At 46.4% G+C, this 22600-nt stretch overlaps 1 protein-coding gene across 4 annotated transcripts; it reads right to left on the bottom strand.

Annotated features, from left to right (window-relative positions):
- Positions 1–11469: 11469 nt before the first annotated feature.
- On the bottom strand, positions 11470–22128 carry LOC144929482 (uncharacterized). 4 transcript variants are annotated; one of them, XM_078848932.1, is made up of 2 exons: positions 21929–22128; positions 11470–13734 (listed from the first exon to the last, which is right to left on the bottom strand). In XM_078848932.1, the coding sequence occupies exon 2, from the start codon at positions 13622–13624 to the stop codon at positions 11864–11866; it is 1761 nt and encodes a 586-aa protein (XP_078705058.1). In that variant the 5' UTR covers positions 13625–13734; positions 21929–22128; the 3' UTR covers positions 11470–11863. The 4 variants fall into 4 exon arrangements, with proteins under 4 accessions (XP_078705058.1, XP_078705060.1, XP_078705059.1 ...); XM_078848934.1 differs by having other exon boundaries at positions 11470–13673; XM_078848933.1 differs by having other exon boundaries at positions 11470–13670.
- Positions 22129–22600: the final 472 nt, after the last annotated feature.

The raw sequence follows: 22600 nt of genomic DNA, 5'->3' as shown, positions 1-22600 counted from the left end.
GCAGCATCACTTGCCCCATAACCTAAGCCATGCAGAACACAATGCCATCCACAGCCTCAGAAACAACTCTGACATCATAATCAAAAAGGCTGACAAAGGAGGGGCTGTCGTCATCATGAATAGTTCGGAATATGAACAAGAGGCTGCTGGCAGCTCTCCACCACCACTGCTGAATTGGAATTAATTTGCTAACTGGATACAATTAACTTAGGCTTGAATAGAGACTGGGCATGGATGGGTCATTACACAAAGTAAAACTATTTCCCCATGTTTATTTCCCCCACCCCCACCCCCCACCGTTCCTCAGATGTTCTTGTCAACTGCTGGAAATGGCCCACCTTGATTATCACTACAAAATGTGTTCCCCCCCCCCACCCCCCACCCCGGCTGCTGGTAATAGCTCACCTTAAGGGATCACTCTCTTTACAGAGTGTATGGTAACGCCCATTGTTTCGTGTTGTCTATGTATATAAATCTCCCCACTGTATTTTCCACTGAATGCATCCGATGAAGTGAGCTGTAGCTCACGAAAGCTTATGCTCTAATAAATTGGTTAGTCTCTAAGGTGCCACAAGTCCTCCTTTTCTTTTTGCGAATACAGACTAACACGGCTGTTACTCTGAAACCTTCCCTAGATAAAGTTCTTTACAGCTGAAAGCAAGGAGACAGGAAGTCTTGTGGGGAAGAGGTGTTAGCTGTTGTTTGCTAAGATGCAGATCTATTTATTCCTGACCCCTTTCCTTGTCAAAGAATGGCCACTTGATAGGTGATGGCCCATTACATTTGATGACACCTGTCTAGAGGTGTCAACTTGTCTTTTGTCTTTGAGAAACAGGTTTGCCTATCTTTCAGACTTGTCTGGTAAACACACTTCAGTCATGATTTCAGGTTATGTTCATAACTTTACATATAATACAATATAATATATTTCACCATGATGTTGTTGGGCAGCAAGTTATTAGTTTTTAAAAGATACAAGGCATACTTTGTACAAAGACTATTACAGTAGTGTGTAGGGTATGAATACAGGAGTATATTCTGACACAAGGGACAATAAGAGGCTCTTAGTTTGTCTGATGTACCTGCACATCACTTCTCTTTGCAATATCTTAGAATATCTTCACATCCTTTTACAATGAGGAGGGGTATTGAACTTCTGTTCCTCATTTGCCTTTTAACAATTGAAGACTCCAACCAAACACTTTATGCAAGGCAAAAATTGACATAACTAAGAGGTATCTCTTCCTAACATAATATAAAATGTGATAAGTACAGTTTTATATCCTGGGGGGTATCATTCTTCTTGACTCTGCTCATGCCTGTCAGCTGAGGATCTGGCCCAGTAGTCTGTCTTAGGCCTTGTCTACATTACAAAGTTTTGTTGGTAGAAGCTGCCTTTTGCCAACAAAACAGGGGAGGTGTACACACGACAAAGCTTCTTTTGGTGGCAAAACAAAATCACCTCGACAAGAGGCATAAAGCTTTTTATGACAAAGCCTCAGTGTAGACATTGTGCATCAACTTCGAGAAAGGGACCGAGAGACTTTTTCCATTGGAACATATGAACTGGAACCATAAACTCACTGAACATTAAATCTCACCAAATGAGGGTAAATCCATTCTCATCATCGTATCCACTCATTATACTCCACACCTGAACATAACCGTTATATGAACAACATACCCTCATATCTCAATGTCTGTACTTTGATCCATTAACCTTTTACCCCGAATTGAGGATATTGCAGATTATGTATTCCTTACGCCAGCTAATCCTAAACCGAACTTCGCACCCCTTGATAATCTGTACGTTATTCCCTGATAAGCAGAAACTTCTATGCTTAAACTCTGTACCATTTTCTTTTTATTTTAACATCATCTGAATAAAATTTTTAAAGCTGCTGTTTGTTATTCGACATAACTGGCTTCCCCCAGTATCCTACAATGCCTGCCATGACCGTTCTGCTCACCGTTTTGATCTCTGCTACCCTGCAGGCATGTGCCCCTCCCCTTTCAAAGCTCCTGGAAGTATCTTGACAGCTGAGCAAGCTGCTCTGCTCTGGGAACAAAGAACAAATCATTAGAGTGGAATGCTGCTGTTCTCCCCAGCACTAGGAACACAGCAACAGGCGGACTGCTGCTGCAGGGAGCAGGTAGGGACCGACCGCTGTGCTACTTTGACATTCCTCCGCTTGGAGAGCTCACAGAGCTCCTCAGGATGCTGCTCCCAGCAGCTGAGGAGGCTGTGGGAGAACTCGGAGGGAATCACAGAACCATAGGTAGGTAGAGCGGGTTGCTTTGGGAGAGACTGCTGTGCTGAGCAGAACCAGGGTCTGAGATGGAGGGGGTGTCCCCCTCCCCCTGCCTCAGGATAGGTCGGTCAGCCTGCTGTTCCCACACCACTTTCCTCTCCCTCCCCCTCCCCCTTCAGTTGAAAAGCGGTTGACAATTTACTAGAATACTGGAATGATGGGATTGAGAAACCTGCATCATGTGATGCTGTACTTGCCCCATGAGGCACTGCAAACCCTGCAGCCAGTTACACAATGAAATAGCTACCCACTGTGCACTGCTCTCTGTCGATGCAAGAGCTGCTAGTGTGGATGCATAGTGTGGACATGCAACAGCAGTTTAATTAAAGCACTGTAGGTAAAGCGCATAACTTTTGGTGACAAAATTTTGTAGCGTAGACAAGGCCTTAGTGGTACAACAAGGTCATCCACTCTCAAGCTTCTTGCTCCCTAGACATTGCCTTTCTTGGTTGGAGACACGCTTCTCTCTCCTTCCTGAGCAGGGTATTGCCAAACTGAACAGTTCCCTGCTTCATTGTGTTATTCCCAGCAAAAGACAGTCTGTCTAAGTAACCCTATTTTTTTGTCTCTTTGGAGACTAATAACAGTGTAACTGCCTACAGTTACCACATAGTTCTTTAAAAGCAAGCATATTTTATTCTTAAGGTAAAAGCATTACAGAGAAAACATATTAAAAACAATAAAAGAACCTACACACATGCAAATGAAGCTAAGCAGAGATCACCCCAACTTTAACATGGGCTCTGACTGGAGCAGTCCTTCAAAACCCCGGAAAAGGGCCTTGACTGTGGTCACAAATTCATAGCACCCTCAGCTCAGAACTAGCCCACTCATGAAAGTTTAGTCCCTTCTTTACCTTTCAGGGGTCTTTGATCTGGAGTTTCCAGGAGCAGATAATCATTAGATAATGGATTTCCTCCCAAGTACCTCCTAGGAAACTCACATCACATGTATTGTCCCAAACAGTTCTGTCTGGACTCCTTGGTTCCATTCTTGAGTCTGCCATTGACTTGCCATGAAGCCATGGGCAAGTCACTCAGATCTTGCTATGCCTCTGCTTTGTTAATATGGATAATTAGGTTTCTCTGCAGTCCAAAGCCCTATGTACTCTGTGGTAAGCTGCACCTAAAATCTGTGGCAAGGCCACTGGAATCTGCGGCTTTTGGTGGAAATTCTTCAGCAGCTTCAGATCAATTTTGAAAATGGAGAATGGAATGGAATTTGAAAATGGACACTATCTGTAAAGCTGACCATTTTATGATTAAAGATGACCATTTCATTTCATTGATATTATCACTGTTATACATTGCAACAAATCTTTCACAAAACGTATCATGTAAGGTGTCAGTGAAAAAGCTACAATTTATCCATGTATTATCTTTGGATCTAAAGTTATGAGTGTTGGCTATACAGTACATTTGTATCTCCAACCTGTGTTTTGTTCCTGAGTGACGTCCACTGGATAGAATTTACATTAGGGCTAGGCAGCTATGTATTGATGGCCCATCAAGGACGCCCAGCTCTAAAATGGGCCATTGAAGAAACTCGTCCTATCCAGATAGCTCTTCCTGAGGATGGCTCAGACAGCCTGGAGCCATTGACTACCCACTGTGATTCAGCAAAACATGTAGGGGCATGTAATATACTCATGTGACCCTGGACTCCATCTTGGCTGGTAACTTTCCACAGACAGGGGCTGTGATCTTTGTTTGGGACAGTACATTTCCATGCACGTGGCAGAGGATCTACAAAGACACCTGAAACACCTCCATTTTGCCTCTTTCCTGCTATAATTCTCTGGACTGTGGATTTACAACTAAAAGGAGCATCTTGAACTATGGACTGAAGACCTGCCAATCTTTTAGAAGTTACCAGAGAGACTTTACAAGCTAGCCATCTATTCCATCACTGCTACAAACCTGATATAAGGACTTTGCAATCATTTGTATACATATGATCTATTGACCATTTATAACGGTCTTCTTTTATTATTAACTCTTTAGTTAGTTTACTAAAGATTGGCTGACCGTGTGATATTTGGGTAAAATCTGAGATTCATATTGCCCTTGGGATGTGTGTCTGATGCTTTGCGATTAGAAAGAACCTCACATATGGTGAAATGGGTTTTCAATAACCTCTCACTGTATTAGATTGGGTGGGAGCCAAGGACTGGAATTCCTAAAGGGGACTAAATTATGTGTTTGGCTTCTAGTTAACCAGTGTAGTACTGCAGAAGTTCTTTTGTTATTGGATTGGTGAATCTAATTATAGAGTAAACCACCAACTTTAGGAATTGTCTGTGCAATTTCTTGCAGTCTGCCCTGAGTGTGGCATTTTCAGTGTAGCCCTTCCAGGTACCTGATCACACTATCATCAGCACTGCATACCCTGTATCAATTATTTTGATGTTTGGTTTCTTTACACTGCCTCCATATATTTGGTTTTCAGTATGCCACAGATGGTTATCTTTAGGTTTTAGACTGAACTACCGATTAAGATAAATGGAGCAGTTCTCAGAGTTATGATTCAGGCTGTCTGCGGACTCAGGAAGATAACACTGCATACTCAGGTTTTCAAGATTTTCTTCACAGCCATGAAGGCTGGGAGCATAATTTTGTTACAGTGAAAGCTGTGTTCTGGAGCATGTTTCTGTGTGAAGAGGTGAATTCCATGACCACAGAATTGTGGAATACATGGGGTTCTGCCAACAGTAACTCAGAGACATGTCTGGAGGGACCAGTTAATGGTTGTAGAGTGATGTGAGGTTTTTGGACAAAAGGTGCCTGAGAAATGCAGAGTATTAATACGAGTTTGACTAGGCCAAGAAATGTAGGGCCAGGCTACGGGAGCCCCTTCTCCCTTGCTGAAGTCTCCCCTGCACAGGGGACAACCATACTCTAGCTACAAAGCACTGGGCAGCACAATGTGGGGAGGACAGTGATCCCTGTCTGCTGTGCTCCAGAGAAGGTATGTCCCTGGCCCCTGAACACTGGCAAGTGCCTGCAGTGCTATGTTGGTGGTGAGGCCTGTGAATCTTCCTCTGCACAGATCCACCAGCTATTTCCCCAAACATTTTTTGGGAAGATATGGGTCGGGAGGATGATACCAACTCTGCTGAGGTTATTTGAGCTCTCAGCTCCATAGCCATAGGGAAGATTTCTCAACTAACCCGGGGGCTTATGAATTAAAGTGCTCTGCTACAGATAGAGCTGCCAACAGTCCCTTTTTACAAGGGACGTCTCATATTTTTTCATCTCTGTACAACAAGTTCGGGAGTTGTTGAGTGCTGAAAAAAGCAGCGAGAAATAGCCCTGGCGAATGTAGGTGATTACTGCTTATAAATTATTATCAATCCTAATAATGATGATAATACTGGGGGAAAGGGGTGCTAAGAAAACAGCGCCTTATTTTTGAAATATAATGTTGGCAACCCAAGCTACAGATGACACATTACTGTTGCTCCTAACACAGTCCAGACCAGGTCATAGAGTATCCCTCAAATCCCATTAGCAGAGAGGATAAAGCATGGCCGAATTTGGGGAGGAATAGATAATTTTTCCCTTAGTACTGCACAGGTTGACGATCTGCAGGGTGATTGAACACAACTCCCACAATGTTACCATCATATCTAGACAGAGATTAAGTTAATTCCATCCTCATATTGGACCCTGCCATTAAATTGTAATCAGTATTGCACAGAGCTCCTGTGGGGATTAGAATTTCCCCACTGAACTTCCTTGTTTTTGAAACCCCTAATCTTTCCTGTTTTTGACAACTGCTCCCTAATTCCCAGAAGTCTGTTGCACTTTGTAGCCTTTGTAATATGTTTCACATAGCTAACTTGCTTATTTTACTTATACCCCTGTTTCTTCAGTTCCTTGGACCTTTACTCAGCTGCTTAACCATAGTCATTTGCATTGCTTCACCCCACTCAGCCATTTGTAGTTTTGCTCTAGCCCATTCCCAGGATATTATATTACATTTCCTTTATTTCTAGTAAGAAAGTGATTGCTGACTCAACTCATCACAGTTCGCTCTTCTTTCACTGTCAGTATGAAGCCAACACTGCAGCATGATTATGGAAGGTTTTGAATTGCTGGAGGTGCTGCCTTTTGAATTTGGCATACGTTCCAGGTCCCGTCCACATATGGTCATTTAAGAGCTCCTGGCAACTTTTTGTAAGAGTAGGGCTAATAAAACGAGTGTCCTGGTCACATTCCAGTTCTGTTGGGTGCCTTCTGACTAGTTAAAATTCCCCAGATAGTTACCATTGTGAATTCAAGTCTCCTACCTAAATTTACTCACAGTATTTTTCTTCATTTCCTGTCCTGTATTGTGTAGTGTTGCTGTGTTCTTTTAAACAGATATTCTCCAGTGGTGGATGCATTTCAGTAGTAGGTGAAGGGAACTGTATAATCCCTAACCCACAGAGAGGGTGTGATACTTGGTTCGCTAGGGTTACAAAGGTCTCTCATACCATCTTCCAATTTTACACCTGCTGTTAGATTCCAGAGACAAATGACGGGTCCTAATAGACGGATTGATTGTTTTTTGGGTGTTGTCAGATGCAGATACTTAGGGCTTGTCTACACTGGCACTTTACAGCGCTGCAACTTTCTCACTCGGGGGTTTGAAAAAACACCCCCCTGAGCGCTGCAAGTTTCAGCGCTGTAACATGTCAGTATAGACAGTGCACCAGCGCTGGAAGCTGCGCCCCTCGTGGAGGTGGGTTTTTTAGAGCGCTGGGAGAGCTCTCTCCCAGCGCTATGCCACAACTGCACAAGCCAGTGAAGATGTGCCCTTAGTGGTGGGGTTTTCAGAAGCAATCAGGATTGGTCTAACTCTGCTCCCAGTGGAGTCAAAAGCAGTTTTGCCGTTGTTTCCTATGGGAGCCGAGTTAGACCACTGCTGAGCACTTTTGAAAATCCCAATCCTAGAGGCCTGCACAGTTGCTTCCATAATCAAACTAAAGCACAAAACTGGAGACCACCTCGGAAGTACCTTGTAAAGTGCTTTGAGATCTTTAGTTTGGCAGGCAGTGGAGAATTGCAAAGTGTCCATCTAACCCCAGTGCCCTTTCTGATACAAGATTGCACTGAGTGTCCCTTTCTGATATTCTAGCCAGCATAGTGTTCATCCCACAGGTCACCACTTGTCCATTGCCATTTCTTTTAATTTTTGTAATTTAAATATTAAAGTTATATTAGTGCTGGTCATAGATGTCAGAGTAATAACCCTACAAAGTGAAAACCTGTTCATTCATGTAATGGGTGCATCTCAGGAAGTGACAACTCAAGCTTCCCCATAATGTCCTGCTAATGTAAATACTCCAACCTTGACCTGATGTGCACAACTTTCTAGAGAGGAAGAGATAGAGTGTCATCTCAATGGCCCAGTCAGCCCTGGGTCTCTAAGGTGAGAATGCCAACAAAGGGGCCTATTGTTGTACCAATAAAATAAAAACCAGCAGGATCTTATTAAAGGGAAAAAGGCAAAATACCACATTTACTGTGAATACAGAAAGAATCATAGTAAGCAGTTAGTTATAGTTATAACATTCCATTCAATCTCATATTTATTCACACATTCATTCATACAAACATACACACACACACACACAGGTTCTGCAAGGTTGTTATCATAGTTACCAGCCTTAGAGTTGCTCATGCCAAGCCACTGGCCAGGTGGCCTGGACATGAGGAGAGAGCAGGGCCTTGTCAGATGCTCATCTGATGCTCCTGGAAGTTGGTTTGCAGAATCAGACCCCAAAGTTCTCACTTTTTAGAGTCTATTTTTATCAGAATTTCTTCCTATGCCAGTCTGTGGGAATTGCTTCATCATGCTGTTGCTGAATCAATCGCAGATAGCACATTCCTGACGGCTCCAAGATGTTATCTTGTTCTTTGGTTCTCCCATTCTTGAGGCTGTTGGGTGGATTCCAGTCTGCCCTCCGGGGGGTCCTCTGGTTATTTCCACTTGACACCTTCTTCAGCCGATGGACACTGGATTCTTGGGCTGGCACCTCCCTGATCATTCAGTTATTATCCACACCAAGCATCCATCCACATACATCCTCTATCTCTATTTTAATCACAATTGTTAATACAACAAAAGGGCGGGGAGTCTCTGGGTGCTGTTTCTGTTGTTAGAGTATTGCTTTGAGTCTCTCTCTCTGTGAATTGCTTTGAGAACAGACTCTGTCTTAGAATGTACTAACACAATTAGCAGCTTGCAAGTTTCACACATAGAGGGAGAGAAAGTACCAAAAACCAAGAGACCTCTTAATTAGTAATACCCTGGAATTTAAACTATGGAGAATCAAATTCATTTGTGATTTTAATACAGAACTTCTTTAATATGTTCCAGCACTATTGCTGCCAAGCCAACTGTGACAACTGTGACTAGTGTTAATTGTCTGGACCCCTGCCTGGTAGGAGATTTACTGAGCTCTTCAGTCATTTTATACATCATACTGTTGAACACCCATACATCTAAGAAAGCTGCAGGGAGCTAAACAACATGCAAAACAAGTTTAGGCCAAGTTTTTTTGCCGAAAGTTATACCACATTTATTAAAGTGCTTTAATTAAACCCCTGTTGCATGTCCACACTGTGCTCCTTGTGTTGCTGGAGCTCTTGCAACGACAAGGAGAACAGCGCACTGTGGGTAGCTATCCCACTGTGCAACTGGTGGCAGGGTGCTTTGGGAAGGGTTTGCAATGCCTCATGGGGCAGGTACAGCATCACATGATGAAGGTTTCTCAATCCCATTGTTCCATGGGCATCCTACTAGATTGCCAGCTGCTTTTCGACTGAAGTCGGGGGGAGGGAGAGTGTGTGACAGGGAGCATGTGTGTATGGCAGGGGGACAGACAGTACACACACACACACACACATATATTTATATCCACCCCTGCCTGCCTGCCTCTGTGTTCATAGTGTGGGAGACAGCAGGAGTGTTCCAAGGTAATGACTGGCTCTCTGTTTCCCGGAGCAGAGCAGCACTGCGCGGCACACCGGCTGTCAGAATGGAGTTTTGAAAGGGGAGAGGTGCATCCTGCAGGGCTGCAGAGTTCACAACAATGAGCAGAGTGGTCACCGCAGGCCTTGTGGGACACCTCCGGAGGCCACTTACAGCGAGAAAAGCAAGCAATACACTGGCACTATGGCGAGAAAAATTTTGCGCGAAAAGCCTTTTCACTCTCATCAAGGTAGGGTGACCAGATAGCCAGGGTGAAAAATCGGGCCGGAGGCTGGGGGATAAGCGGCACCTATATAAGACAGCGCCCCAAATATTGGGACTGTCACTATAAAATCGGGACATTTGGTCACTCTACCTCAAGGTGGTTTTATTACAGTGCTGCAACTGAGGAGTTTTGTCTCAAAAAGTGACTTTGCAGTGTGTACACCTCTGCGGTTTCATCGCTAAAAGCTGCCTTTTAGTGAAAATACTTGACAGTGTAGACAAGGCCTTAGTGTCTGCTTCCATTTAAGATGCATCAATGGAAGCTGCATTGCGTGTGCAGTAGCTGCTGAGTACAGCCTAGGCCAAATGAGAGTACGCTCTATCACATTCCCCAGCACTTTTTAATGAGTGCTTTTAATGAGACAAATGCATACACAGTGGCATGATTCTGATTCCCATTGCATCAGAGAATTAATTCTCTTGACTTCAGCAGAGGTAACTGGGATTTACATCATTATTAAAGAGATCAGAATCTGCCTTCAGCATGCTGGTAGGTCATAGGAAATGGAGCTCATCAATCCATTTGTAAACTGTGATTTGATATGATTCTGTATATAAATGTTCTCAGCTCTTCTAACACAGTGTGCTCACATCACCTGTCTGACACGGATTTACTGGCCAAGACAACCCACAACCTAAGGCATCTGCAGTTATTAAATCAATTCATAAAATTCTCTTCTTTAGCATCCTTCTCTAGGAGTGATTTAGGACCAAGTACATAGAGTGCTTAGCAATTAGATTTGTTTTCTCCTGATGCGCATCCTTTCAGTTTTGTTAGTAATTCTGCATAATAAACACCAGCTGAAGTGTTTGGTCATCATAATTAAACTCAAACAAAACCTAGTTTGGGGATTTTTTTAGCAGTCAGCAGTTCATCAAAATCTGGTCTTTCTTTTAGGCTTTCTTTCCCAATCTCCCCTCCCCCATTCCTAAATTCCTCTGGGGCTTAGTCTTTGCTAAGAGTCGCTCTGGAGAGCAGCCACAAAGAGTTGAGAAAAAATGCAAGTTCCCCTCTGCAGTTTATCTGGTCAAAGGGCCCTTCATAGCACAGACAGTGCCCCTGCTCTCACAGCAGTCCCCTTAGTTCCATATGTCCCTTTAGGACTTTTATTCAGATTTCTCACAGTTCATCCCCCAGAGAAGCAAAGGATTGGCATGTTGCAGAGATGTTTGTTGGAAGGGAGAAGGTTAGAGGATTTTAGTGGAGGCCTGTGTTGTGTAGCGAGCTGACAGGACTGCTGTCAGGGATGAGCTTATTGCCCTGGACTCACTATGCACAGTGCAGGGGGCGCAGCAGGCTGGATGACAGGTTGACAGTACATTGAGGCCACTCAAATTGCGAGGGTGCTGTGTTTGGTTCAGGTCCTCTGAGGCAGTAAATGTGGCTAGTCCTGGTGTTCTCAAGTGGAGGCTCACCCCTTTTTTCTCACTGTTAATCTGCTGCCCCCTCCATCCAGTCACAGCTGAGCCTCTTCAAATGTCCCGGGACTGGATTAAAGGAGGTCTGAGGTGACCTAGTGCAGAAGACACTCAGAGCAAATGACCAACCAAGGGCCAGATCTTCAGCTCCGCTCCAGGAAAGGAGTGCTTGGAGGTGACGAGGTCCCACTGGTGGGTAAATTTAAACCAGTTTTACTCCCTTCCCCCACACCAGATCCAGTGGCTGATCCTCTGAAGTCAGAGTAGCCTCTGGTAAAGCGCTTTTCAGGTAACAGGGTGAAATATTAACATTAATAAACTATTGATTGAAGTGAATTATTTAACTGTGTTAGGGCTTGCCTACGTGAACATTTAGTTGGTTTTAAAATGGGTTGTCAATCTATCCTGCACTAGCCTGCCACCTCTGTCAGTTTTCAGAGTAACAGCCGTTTTAGTCTTTATTTGCAAAAAGAAAAGGAGTACTTGTGGCACCTTAGAGACTAACCAATTTATTTGAGCATAAGCTTTCGTGAGCTACAGCTCACTTCATCGGATTCATACTGTGGAAAGTGTAGAAGATCTTTTATACACACAAAGCATGAAAAAACACCTCCCCCCACCCCACTCTCCTGCTGGTAATAGCTTATCTAAAGTGATCACTCTCCTTACAATGTGTATGATAATCAAGTTGGGCCATTTCCAGCACAAATCCAGGTTTTCTCACACCCCCCCCCACACAAACCCACTCTCCTGCTGGTAATAGCTTATCTAAAGTGACCACTCTCCTTACAATGTGTATGATAATCAAGGTGGGCCATTTCCAGCACAAATCCAGGGTTTAACAAGAACGTCTGGGGGGGGGGTAGGAAAAAACAAGGGGAAATAGGTTACCTTGGATAATGACTTAGCCACTCCCAGTCTCTATTCAAGCCTAAGTTAATTGTATCCAATTTGCAAATGATTTCCAATTCAACAGTTTCTCGCTGGAGTCTGGATTTGAAGTTTTTTTGTTGTAATATTGCAACTTTCATGTCTGTAATCGCGTGACCAGAGAGATTGAAGTGTTCTCCAACTGGTTTATGAATGTTATAATTCTTGACATCTGATTTGTGTCCATTTATTCTTTTATGTAGAGACTGTCCAGTTTGACCAATGTACATAGCAGAGGGGCATTGCTGGCACATGATGGCATATATCACATTGGTGGATGTGCAGGTGAACGAGCCTCTGATAGTGTGGCTGATGTTATTAGGCCCTGTGATGGTGTCCCCTGAATAGATATGTGGGCACAGTTGGCAACGGGCTTTGTTGCAAGGATAGGTTCCTGGGTTAGTGGTTCTGTTGTGTGGTATGTGGTTGTTGGTGAGTATTTGCTTCAGGTTGGGGGGCTGTCTGTAGGCAAGGACTGGCCTGTCTCCCAAGATCTGGGAGAGTGTTGGGTCATCCTTCAGGATAGGTTGTAGATCCTTAATAATGCGTTGGAGGGGTTTTAGTTGGGGGCTGAAGGTGACGGCTAGTGGCATTCTGTTATTTTCTTTGTTAGGCCTGTCCTGTAGTAGGTGACTTCTGGGAACTCTTCTGGCTCTATCAGTCTGTTTCTTCACTTCCGCAGGTGGGTACTGTAGTTGTAAGAATGCTTGATAGAGATCTTGTAGGTGTTTGTCTCTGTCTGAGGGGTTGAAGCAAACGCGGTTGTATCGCAGAGCTTGGCTGTAGATGATGGATTGTGTGGTGTGGTCAGGGTGAAAGCTGGAGGCATGTAGGTAGGAATAACGGTCAGTAGGTTTCCAGTATAGGGTGGTGTTTATGTGACCATCGTTTATTAGCACTGTAGTGTCCAGGAAGTGGATCTCTTGTGTGGACTGGTCCAGGCTGAGGTTGATGGTGGGATGGAAATTGTTGAAATCATGGTGGAATTCCTCAAGGTCTTCTTTTCCATGGGTCCAGATGATGAAGATGTCATCAATATAGCGCAAGTAGAGTAGGGGCATTAGGGGACAAGAGCTGAGGAAGCGTTGTTCTAAGTCAGCCATGAAAATGTTGGCATACTGTGGGGCCATGCGGGTACCCATAGCAGTGCCGCTGATCTGAAGGTATACATTGTCCCCAAATGTGAAATAGTTATGGGTAAGGACAAAGTCACAAAGTTCAGCCACCAGGTTAGCCGTGACATTATCGGGGATAGCGTTCTTGACGACTTGTAGTCCATCTTTGTGTGGAATGTTGGTGAAGAGGGCTCCTACATCCATAGTGGCCAGGATGGTGTTATCAGGAAGATCACCGATGGATTGCAGTTTCCTCAGGAAGTCAGTGGTGTCTTGAAGGTAGCCGGGAGTGCTGGTAGTGTAGGGCCTGAGGCGGGAGTCTACATAGCCAGACAATCCTGCTGTCAGGGTGCCACTGCCTGAGCTGATGGGGCGCCCAGGATTTCCAGGTTTATGGATCTTGGGTAGTAGATAGAATATCCCAGGTCGGGGTTCCAGGGGTGTGTCTGTGCGGATTTGATCTTGTGCTTTTTCAGGGAGTTTCTTGAGCAAATGTTGTAGTTTCTTTTGGTAACTCTCAGTGGGATCAGAGGGTAATGGCTTGTAGAAAGTGGTGTTGGAGAGCTGCCAAGCAGCCTCTTGTTCATATTCCGACCTATTCATGATGACAACAGTACTCCTTTTCTTTCCACCTCTGTCAGTGTGGATCCTGCTGAGACATGTCAACAGTTCATTAGAGCACTTTGGTTTAATCCAGGGGTGGCCAACCTGAGCTGAGAAGGAGCCAGAATTTACCAATGTACATTGCCAAAGAGCCACAGTAATATGTCAGCAGCCCCTGATCAACTCTCCCCCACACACCCTGCTCCAAGCGCCTCCTGCCTACCAGCAGCCCCACCAATCAGCATCTCCCCCTCCCTCCCCGCACCTCTCGATCAGCTGTTTCATGCAGGAGGCTTTGGGGCACGGGGGGAGGAGCGAGGGCATGGCAGGCTCGGGAGGGGGCAGGAAGGGGTGGAGTGGGGGCAGGGCCTGTGGCAGAGCCAGGGGTTGAGCAGTGAGCACCCCCTGGTACATTGGAAAGCTGGTGCCTGTAGCTCCAGCCCCGGAGTCGGTGCCTAAAGAGCCGCATCTTAACTTCTGAGGAGCCGCATGTGGCCCCAGAGCCACAGGTTGGCCACCCCGATCTAATCAAAAGAGGACTTGATCAAAGCACCCTAACAAACAGTTAGTGTACATCAGCAGAGTTCACCCAGACAAGGGGCAGGCTTCTGCAAACTAATGTTCATGTAGACAAGCTCTTATTGTCATTTTGCTGTTTTATGATTTTAAACAATACCTAAAAAAAAAAGATTTAAAACAATCCAGTGTCATGTCCTTTTAAAAAAACAGAAAGCTTTTCTCAGCATTCTGGAATGAAAATTGGAAACATCTTCAGAAGAACAATAAATATTGCCATAGTTGGATCTATTATGTAGAGGAGACTGAAAGAGGATCAAGAGAAAAAAAGACAAATATCCTCCAGTTGAAGCAGTGTAGATCGGCTGTGAGGTAAAATTTTTAATTATTTCCATGCGTTGTTTACAGGGCTGTCCCTAGACATTTTAGTGTCCTACGCAGCCCCCCCGCGGGCAGGAGGAGGGCTGGCCCCAAGCCTCTGAAGGGGGAGGGGAGCGTTCCCAGGCCTCCGTGGGGGGGAGGGGGAGGCGTGGGCGTGGGGGGCAGGGGGGAAAGCGCATGGACCAGGTGGGAGTGGATATTCTGGGAGCGGGATTAAAAAAATAGTCCCACAAAGGGCTCTACTTGGGAGCCCCAACTGGGATAGACACAGGTGTGACCACTGTACAACTGTCCCAAGCTGATACCCTGGGGCAGTTAAATAGCTGCTTCTGCTTGAATCTTGAAGATGACCATGCTATTGTGTTAGTTTAGCAGCTTTGAGTGGCATATACAATTAGGAGGAGGGCTACATTGACTTTCCTTTGATTTCATTTTTCCTGAGCGTCAGACCCAAAGCCTGATTCTCATCTCACTTTTGGACCAGTGGTACGACAGTGTGCTTCCAGTGACTTCAGGTGAGTTACTCCTGATTTATGCTGGTGCTGGAAGAAAAGTAGGCCTGGGTGTCCTATTCCTTGACCACGAATGTGATGACTTAAGGAGCAAGCCAGTGTAATATTTAGCCTTATGGGGTGCCGAGGTGGAAAAGGCACTGACATAGTTCCCCTCCGCCCATCCTCCCAAGGGATCTGACTTTGAAGAGTGGAGGAGAACAGAAGTCTAGAACTTGCTGTTTCCTCTCCTTCAAAAATCTATGTAGACCTGTGAGTTGATCATGCCAGCTTCGTACAAATAACCCAAGTGGCCGGTCTCCCACTGAGATGAATTGACCTATATGTACACTACGTTGCTTTTGGGATATGGCGGTCCCGCCATGTGTGATTGATCTCTTCTGTACTGGCTGAGCTAATGGAACTGTTCTGCTATTTTCCCAGTAGTAGGGAGGGATTCAGGTTTCAAACTTTCCCCTTGGCTGGCTGAATGGCTCAGGGAGTTGGCTCTAGAGCATTTTGCTGCCTACTTGGTTCTAATCCAGCCAAGGCATGTTGTGGTGAATGATTGGTTAGTAAACTGAAGGCTAAAGTATAACTCCTATTTCTGGTAGAACTGCTGTTAAATAGCTTGAAGAAAGGCCAATATTGGGTTCTGTGGGTATGGCCCACCAGAAGCAATGCTTAGTATTGTTTGAGTAGCAGCCGTGTTAGTCTGTATTCGCAAAAAGAAAAGGAGTACTAGTGGCACCTTAGAGACTAACCAATTTATTTGAGCATGAGCTTTCGTGATGCATCCGATGAAGTGAGCTGTAGCTCACGAAAGCTTATGCTCAAATAAATTGGTTAGTCTCTAAGGTGCCACTAGTACTCCTGCTCAGTATTGTGTTTTCCTATCAAGTTGGCATGACACAATTCAGATCTATGGGAAATGGCAGTAAGTGAACTGTGTTGTTTAAGATTATCAAAAACATTTCCTTTTTCCTTATCCTCTCTGTAATTAGAATCTTTCTCCTTTATGTCTCTAACATAATGCTGAGCACATTGTTCTTGCTTGAGTGTCGTTGGGTGTGTGTATTTTAATAATCATCTTGCAATCATGCAGTTCCGTATTCCATTAGCACAGTTCACCTGCCTAAGTACTTATCTGAGTATCCAAATGCGAGATCTGGGCATTCAGTTTATTCACATTTGAAACTTGTGGCAGCCAGTGAGTTTGCTGCTAACACTGACACATCTGCATTTTCTTCTCCTTTAAATTGAAAGTGACTAGTTTATTATGAGCTTCACCACAGCATTGCAGAGAAATTCAGCAGCTGCCATCCCAGGGAACAGTGGGGAAAGCAGGCACGTTCCTCCATCTTTAAACAGAACTTACAGTATAGAAAACAGGGTAAGAATAATTCTTCATTAACACACAAAATCTCACCCTGGGCCACTCTCAGAAAAATGCTCACCATGCCTCTAGCACTTCTTAGGCCTTGTCTACACTGGCAAGTTTCTGCGCATTTAAGCAGCTTTCTGCATTTTAACTCCCGAGGTGTACACATTGCCAAGCCACTGAGTGCTTAGTTGCAGCACTGTAAAAAAACCACCCCAACGAGAGACATGCAGCTTTCTGCCCCGGGGGTACAGCGCTGCAGTCCAATGTAGACGCCCTGGTCGATTACAGCACTGCAGTTGGCCTCCGGGAGGTGTCCCATAATGCCTGTTTTTGCCTTTTTGGTCATCGGTTTGGACTTCACTGCCCTGCCCGCAGGTGACCAAGCGTGAGCCCCTCCCCATGAATTCCTTGGGAATTTTGAAAGTCCTCTTCCTGTTTGCTCAGTGATGCATGCAGTGATCTCAGCGCATCTTTCCAGCTGGCCAGGTGCCTGACTCCACGCACCAGGCGATCCCCTGCATGGAGCAATGCTGAGCTGCTGGACCTCATCAGCATCTGGGGAGAGGAGGCTGCCAGTCCCAGCTGCGCTCCAGATGTAGGAATTATGATACTTATGGACAGATTTCACGATGCATGACAGAAAGGGGCCACGACTAGGAAACACTGCAGTGCAGGGTCAAAGTGAAGGAGCTGCAGAATGCCTACCACAAGGCGCAGGAGGCAAACTGCCACTCCAGTGCTGCGCCCATAAGCTGCTGGTTCTACAAAGAGCTGGATGCGATACTCGACCGTGACCTCACCTCCACTGCGAAGGCCCCTGTGGATACTTTGGTGTCTCGTGTGCCAGTCAAGAGTGGACCGAGCCAGGAGGAGGAAATCTTAGACGAGGATCGGGAAGGTGACCCAGAGGCAGAGGACGACTTGTAGGTCAGAGATGCATGCAGCCAGAAGCTCTTCTCTACCCTGGAGGAGGCTAGCCAGTCACAGCTGTCAGATGTTGGTGAAGCGCAAACAGGAGAGGAGGCCTCTGGTAAGCGGATTTGATTTTGGGAATCGCTGAAGCGAGTTGTTGGGAGTAGGAGGGTTGCAGAATGCAGGCTTGTGTCTGGATGATGCATGTACCACCACATGCCTCGTCTGAGCGGCGGAACAGGTGTTGATTGACTCCCTCACTTCATGGGAATCTCCGTCAGAGATCTCCAGGAAACTCGCATCGAGATACTGGGCAATCTGATGCCGCAGGTTCTTTGGCAGAGCTGCTTTGTTTCTTGCCCCATTAACTGTAACTTCCCCGCACCACTCTGCTGTCACTGGGGGAGGGGAGACCATTGCTGCACACAGGCAAGCCACGTAGGGCCCAGGGTGGAAGCCGCAGTCTTGGAGAAGACCCTCCCTTGATTCCCTGTTCACCCTCAGCAGTGAGATATCTTCCATAACGAAGATAGCCTGTGGAAAATGTCGACTTTCCCACTCCGAACTGGTTAGCGACTGATCGGTAGCAGTCAGAAGTAGCCAGCTTCCAAAGTGCAATCACCACACGCTTCTCCAATGGCAGGGCAGCTCTCCTTCTCGTGTCCTTGCACTGCAGGGCTGGGGCAAGCTCATCACCCAGGCCCATGAATGTGGCTTTCCTCATCCAAAAGTTCTGCAGCCACTGCTCATCATCCCAGATGTGCATAAAGATGTGATGCCACCACTCAGTGTTTGTTTCTTGAGCCCAAAAGCAGTGCTCCACTGTGGTCAGCACCTCCGTGAATGCCAAAAGCAATCTCGTGTCATAGCTAGTACGCGTGGTGAGATCAATGTCGCACTCCTCTTGCCTTTGTAGTTTAAGGAATACCTCCACTGCCACTCGTGACGTGTTAGAGCGAGCAGCATACTGGTCAACAGTTCAGGATCCATTCCTGCAGACCAAAGAGGCAGAGCGCACAATACACAAACTGTTGAAAGATAGCGCCAAATGCTGATGGAAGCACAGGGATTGCTGGGATGTGAAGCAATGCATCACAAGGTGTTGGGACAGGACCCAGGATGCCTCGAAACCCCCTCCACCTTCCCACAACTCTTAGCAGCAGAAGAGGAAGAGATGCTCTGTGGGATAGCTGCCCAGAGTGCACCGCTCCGAATACCGCTGCAAGTGCCACAAGTGTGAACACACTATTGCTCAGGCAGCTGACAGTGTGAACACACAACAGCAGTTTCACTTCAGCGCTCTCTGAGCTGTAACTCTGCCAATGTAGACCTACCCTTAGACATTAACTGACTGATTCCCCACAACACTCCTTCAAGGCAGGCCACTATTACTACTCCCATTTTACAGATGGGGAAACTGAGGCAGAGCAAAAGTCAGTGACTTGGTCAAGGCCATATAGTGAGTGAGTAGCAGGGCTGAGATTTAACTCAGGAGTTCCTATCCCCTGTCCCATATTCAGACTAGGAGAGCATGCTGGCACAAGATCAGTTTCTCTTTAAAACAAAGTCTATGAAATAGCTGAGAGAGGACGTACTCTTTTAAGTAGTGAGCTGTTGTGGGAAAGTGGGTAACCATGTAGTTAAGGCAAAATTCCAAAGGCAGATTGTGCAAGAAATTGAAAGCATAAACCACTCTCTTGAAGATCCTGCACCAGTGGGGATTTTCAAAGTAAAACACAAGTGAAAGAAAAAAAGCCAAGAAAACAAAACCCAAAACCGAACTAATTTTCCTTGACCATCTGGTCAAGGAAGCAATGTTTTCTTGTATTCTTGCATAAGACTGAGGCTATTTCTTGCTTTCTGCCAGGGCCCGCATGGTAGGCCAATACACAGCAATGTGATTACTCCCTGATAGCTGGAAAGAAAGAAGAAAGCTTTCCATTATTAGCTTATTCTGCTCTTATTTGTACTGGGATGTGCAGATAGCTGTTTACTGGAATTCTGAGAAACACAGGATCTAGCTAGCTAGTTAAATGGTGATAGCTAGCTGTCATAATTTCCAGGCAAATTAGGCCTGTATGGTGAAGTCCCTAGCAGACTTAATTAATCTTTCTTCCCTAGCAGAGGAGATTCTGTTTGCACTCTATTTGGGTGGTTGTGTGGATTTTTTCAATGGAGCTTGTTGATTTACATCATTCAAGGATCTGGCCCAGCATTTAAAGAGAAGATCATCCTAACAAGTAAGGGGGGAGAATTGAGGAAGGAGGAAGTGATGGGAGAGAAGAGGTGGAAGTTCATATTTGGAAGGAAGGCAGTTTGCACAGCATGGCTTTATTCTAAACTCAGTAGTGCTGATTGCTTGGTTTGTGTTTGAGCTGCAGCTCATGGGTGGAGAATCCGGGTGTACCGTGAACAAAGAAGTTGTAAGCAGAGGTGGGCTAAAACCAGAACCATTGATCCAACCACCTTGCCTCACACCCGTAACACTGTTTTCTTAAAAGAGAACAAACCCTCTAGTTGTGTGCACCTCAACCAGAGGGGTGGATGGATGTCACTTGACTCTCCAGTGTATCAATCGGGAAATGGGCTGGGAATCCTGAATGGAATGGTCTTCTGATTCCATTTTGCTATTGTAGATTTTGCCAATTTCCCCTTCTCAGAATGAACCACGCCAGTAGGAAAAGTCTTAGGGTGTGTCCACCCTGCACCTGGGAGCTTGCCTCCAGCCTGGGTATTTGGACACATGCTAGCTCCACCTAAGCTAGCATACTAAAAATAGCAGCATGGATGTCGTACACGGGCAATGGCACAGACTAGCCATCCAAGCACAAGACCACTTGACCCCCTGGGTCTGAGCGAGGGTCGCTAGTCCATGCTTCTAGAACATCCACAGTGCTATTTTGAGCACACTGGTTCCAGTGAAGCTAGCACGTATGTCCACATCAGCTGGGAGGCACACGCCCAGCTGCAGTACAGACCTACACGTGTAGGCCCAGGCTGTAAAGCCCCAGCATGAGCTGCAGGGAAGGGTAGGCTTTGCATCTCTGAAGGCTCCTTCTCCTCTCCCTGGAACCTGTTGCTCATGCCCAATGAAATCTTCCCTACAATAGATTTTGAAACAAATGCTGGACCCATGCCTTAATCCTGACTCATTGTCTTCACTAGAAGGGTAGGCTGACTAAGCACTTTGGGACTGAGCTCACTGTGAGTCAGCAGCATGTTTACCTGTGAATTCCTGGAAGAATTTACTCATTTGAAAATCCTCTTTTGGGGGAATATCTCAAAAATTCCCTCCTTGCTCCATTATCCAGAGTGAGGCTGAGCTTGCCATCAGATGGACTATAAGGAGAAATGTCTCTTTTGCTTCTATATTCTAGTAACTCTCATTAGGGAGTTTTTAGAACTACACCGAATGTGTGTAATCTTTGCAGATACAGCTGGTCCCTGCGTGCAAATCATTATCAGCCCTGAACAGCACAGTGAGCTAAACTTCACAAAGCCCATAGCACAAGTTTTTCAGCCTGGCTTTCCAAGCGTGACAGAAAAAGAGGGGTTTCCTGAAGGCTCTACGTCCTGAAACCGCCTCTTGCTCCTGTGAGTGCCCCTTTAATCCATATGGGCAGGCCCTGTTCTAAGTTCCCTATAAGCTGCGTGGCCACATGGCCGTGCAGCACCCTATTTAGCGCCACACAGGCATTCAGGGAACCTGCCCAGCCAGGACCTTTCGTGGGAGGGGCGTCCTTCTTCTGGCCCCTCCCTAGCCCCGGACCTGCCATGGCCGGTGGAGAGGAGCCCCTCTCGCCGCCCCAACCTAGCCCAACCCACAACCTGCTGCAGCAGGTCTGGGGCTGAGTTGGGGTTGGGAGAGGGGCAGCCCAAACCCAGCCCCAGCCCGGACCTGTCGCAGCTGGGGGAGGAGCGCCTATCCTGCGGCCCCAGCCCCGAAGCTGCTGCTGCAAGGAGAGGCACCTCTCCCCCCAGCCCAGGTGTTGCTGCGGGGAGAGAGAGCTGGGTAGAGTCCTCTCTCCCCACCGGAGCACCCTCCTGCACCCAAACCCCTCATCCCCAGCCCCACCCTAGAGCCCACACCCTCAGCTGGAGCCCTCACCCCGCCACACACACCAACCCGCTGCCCACCCCTGAGCCCCTCATCCCTGGCCCCATCCCAGAGCCTTCATTCTCCGCGCCCCCCCCCCCGCACCCGAACCCTCTGCCCTAGCCCTGAGCCCCCTCCCACACTTCGAACCCCTCGGCCCCACCCCCACCACATGAATTTTGTTATGTGCACCAATATGAAGGTGATGTGTCACACATCATCTCCATATTGGTGCACATAACAAAATTCATTCCTCACGTATGTGAGAAAAATTAGAGGGAACACTGGCCCTGTTGCTTTCTGAGTGAACATCTGGCTAATTCCTGGGCCTGGAAAAGACACAAACCAAGTCTATTCCTGGTGCCGAGGAGTCTGAAAACCCTTTCTTCACTCCCAAGTCCATCAGGGGGTTGGGAGGTAACCCAGGGCCGCCCACTCCACTGGGTTCCAGCTCAGGGCCCCTCGAACTAGATAAGGAGGATCAGGGTTCTTCGACTCTGACAGTGCCTTGAGCTCCCTCCTACCTTCCTCTGGATCTCGGCAGGCTTTCCAGCCTGTCAATCAGTCAGTCCCCTCCTGGGCTATTGACTCTGCTGTGGCTGTTTAGTCGTGTGCTGGCAGGAGCTCCTTTCTCCAGCCTGTTCACTCCTCTATTAGCCATCTTGCCCTTCTGCTTCCCAGCCTTCTTATCCTCCCAGCTTTCAAGAGACTGTCAATCAGCAGCGTGAGGTACATATATCCCATGACACCATTTCTCTGCTGGAAGCCAACATAAGGTCTATCCATTACTGAAGCCACATGGAAATCCCTGGAAGATTGCTAAATTATAAAGCTGTCTTCCCATTGTTAAGCAGTTTGGGGCAGGGTCAGTCTTTATTTCTATGCCTTGTACTGGTCTGAACACAGTGTCAGCACTTTACAGATACTAATAATGAATAAAGCAGTCCGATTGGGAAAAACATATAAATGATACTTTTGGGGGAATTCTGCCCCACTGTACATGTGGAGAATTTATGTCCCCTGCAGATTTCTTTGTTTCCCTGCAGAAAAATGATTTTCTGACAGGGAAGCAAAGGGAAGCCACAAGAGCGGTCATGCGACCCTCCCCAGCAGTATGTTTCAGGTGCGCAGGGCAGCCGGCAGAGAGGTAAATCACTGTGAGGGAGACCCGCCTGGTGGCTCCTACCCTGCGCCAG

The sequence above is a fragment of the Lepidochelys kempii genome, chromosome 15, assembly GCF_965140285.1.
Source record: "Lepidochelys kempii isolate rLepKem1 chromosome 15, rLepKem1.hap1, whole genome shotgun sequence".
Classification (NCBI taxonomy): Eukaryota; Metazoa; Chordata; order Testudines; family Cheloniidae; genus Lepidochelys; species Lepidochelys kempii.
The sequence above is the reverse complement of the archived record's forward strand: the minus strand, read 5'-3'. Positions and strand labels throughout refer to the sequence as shown.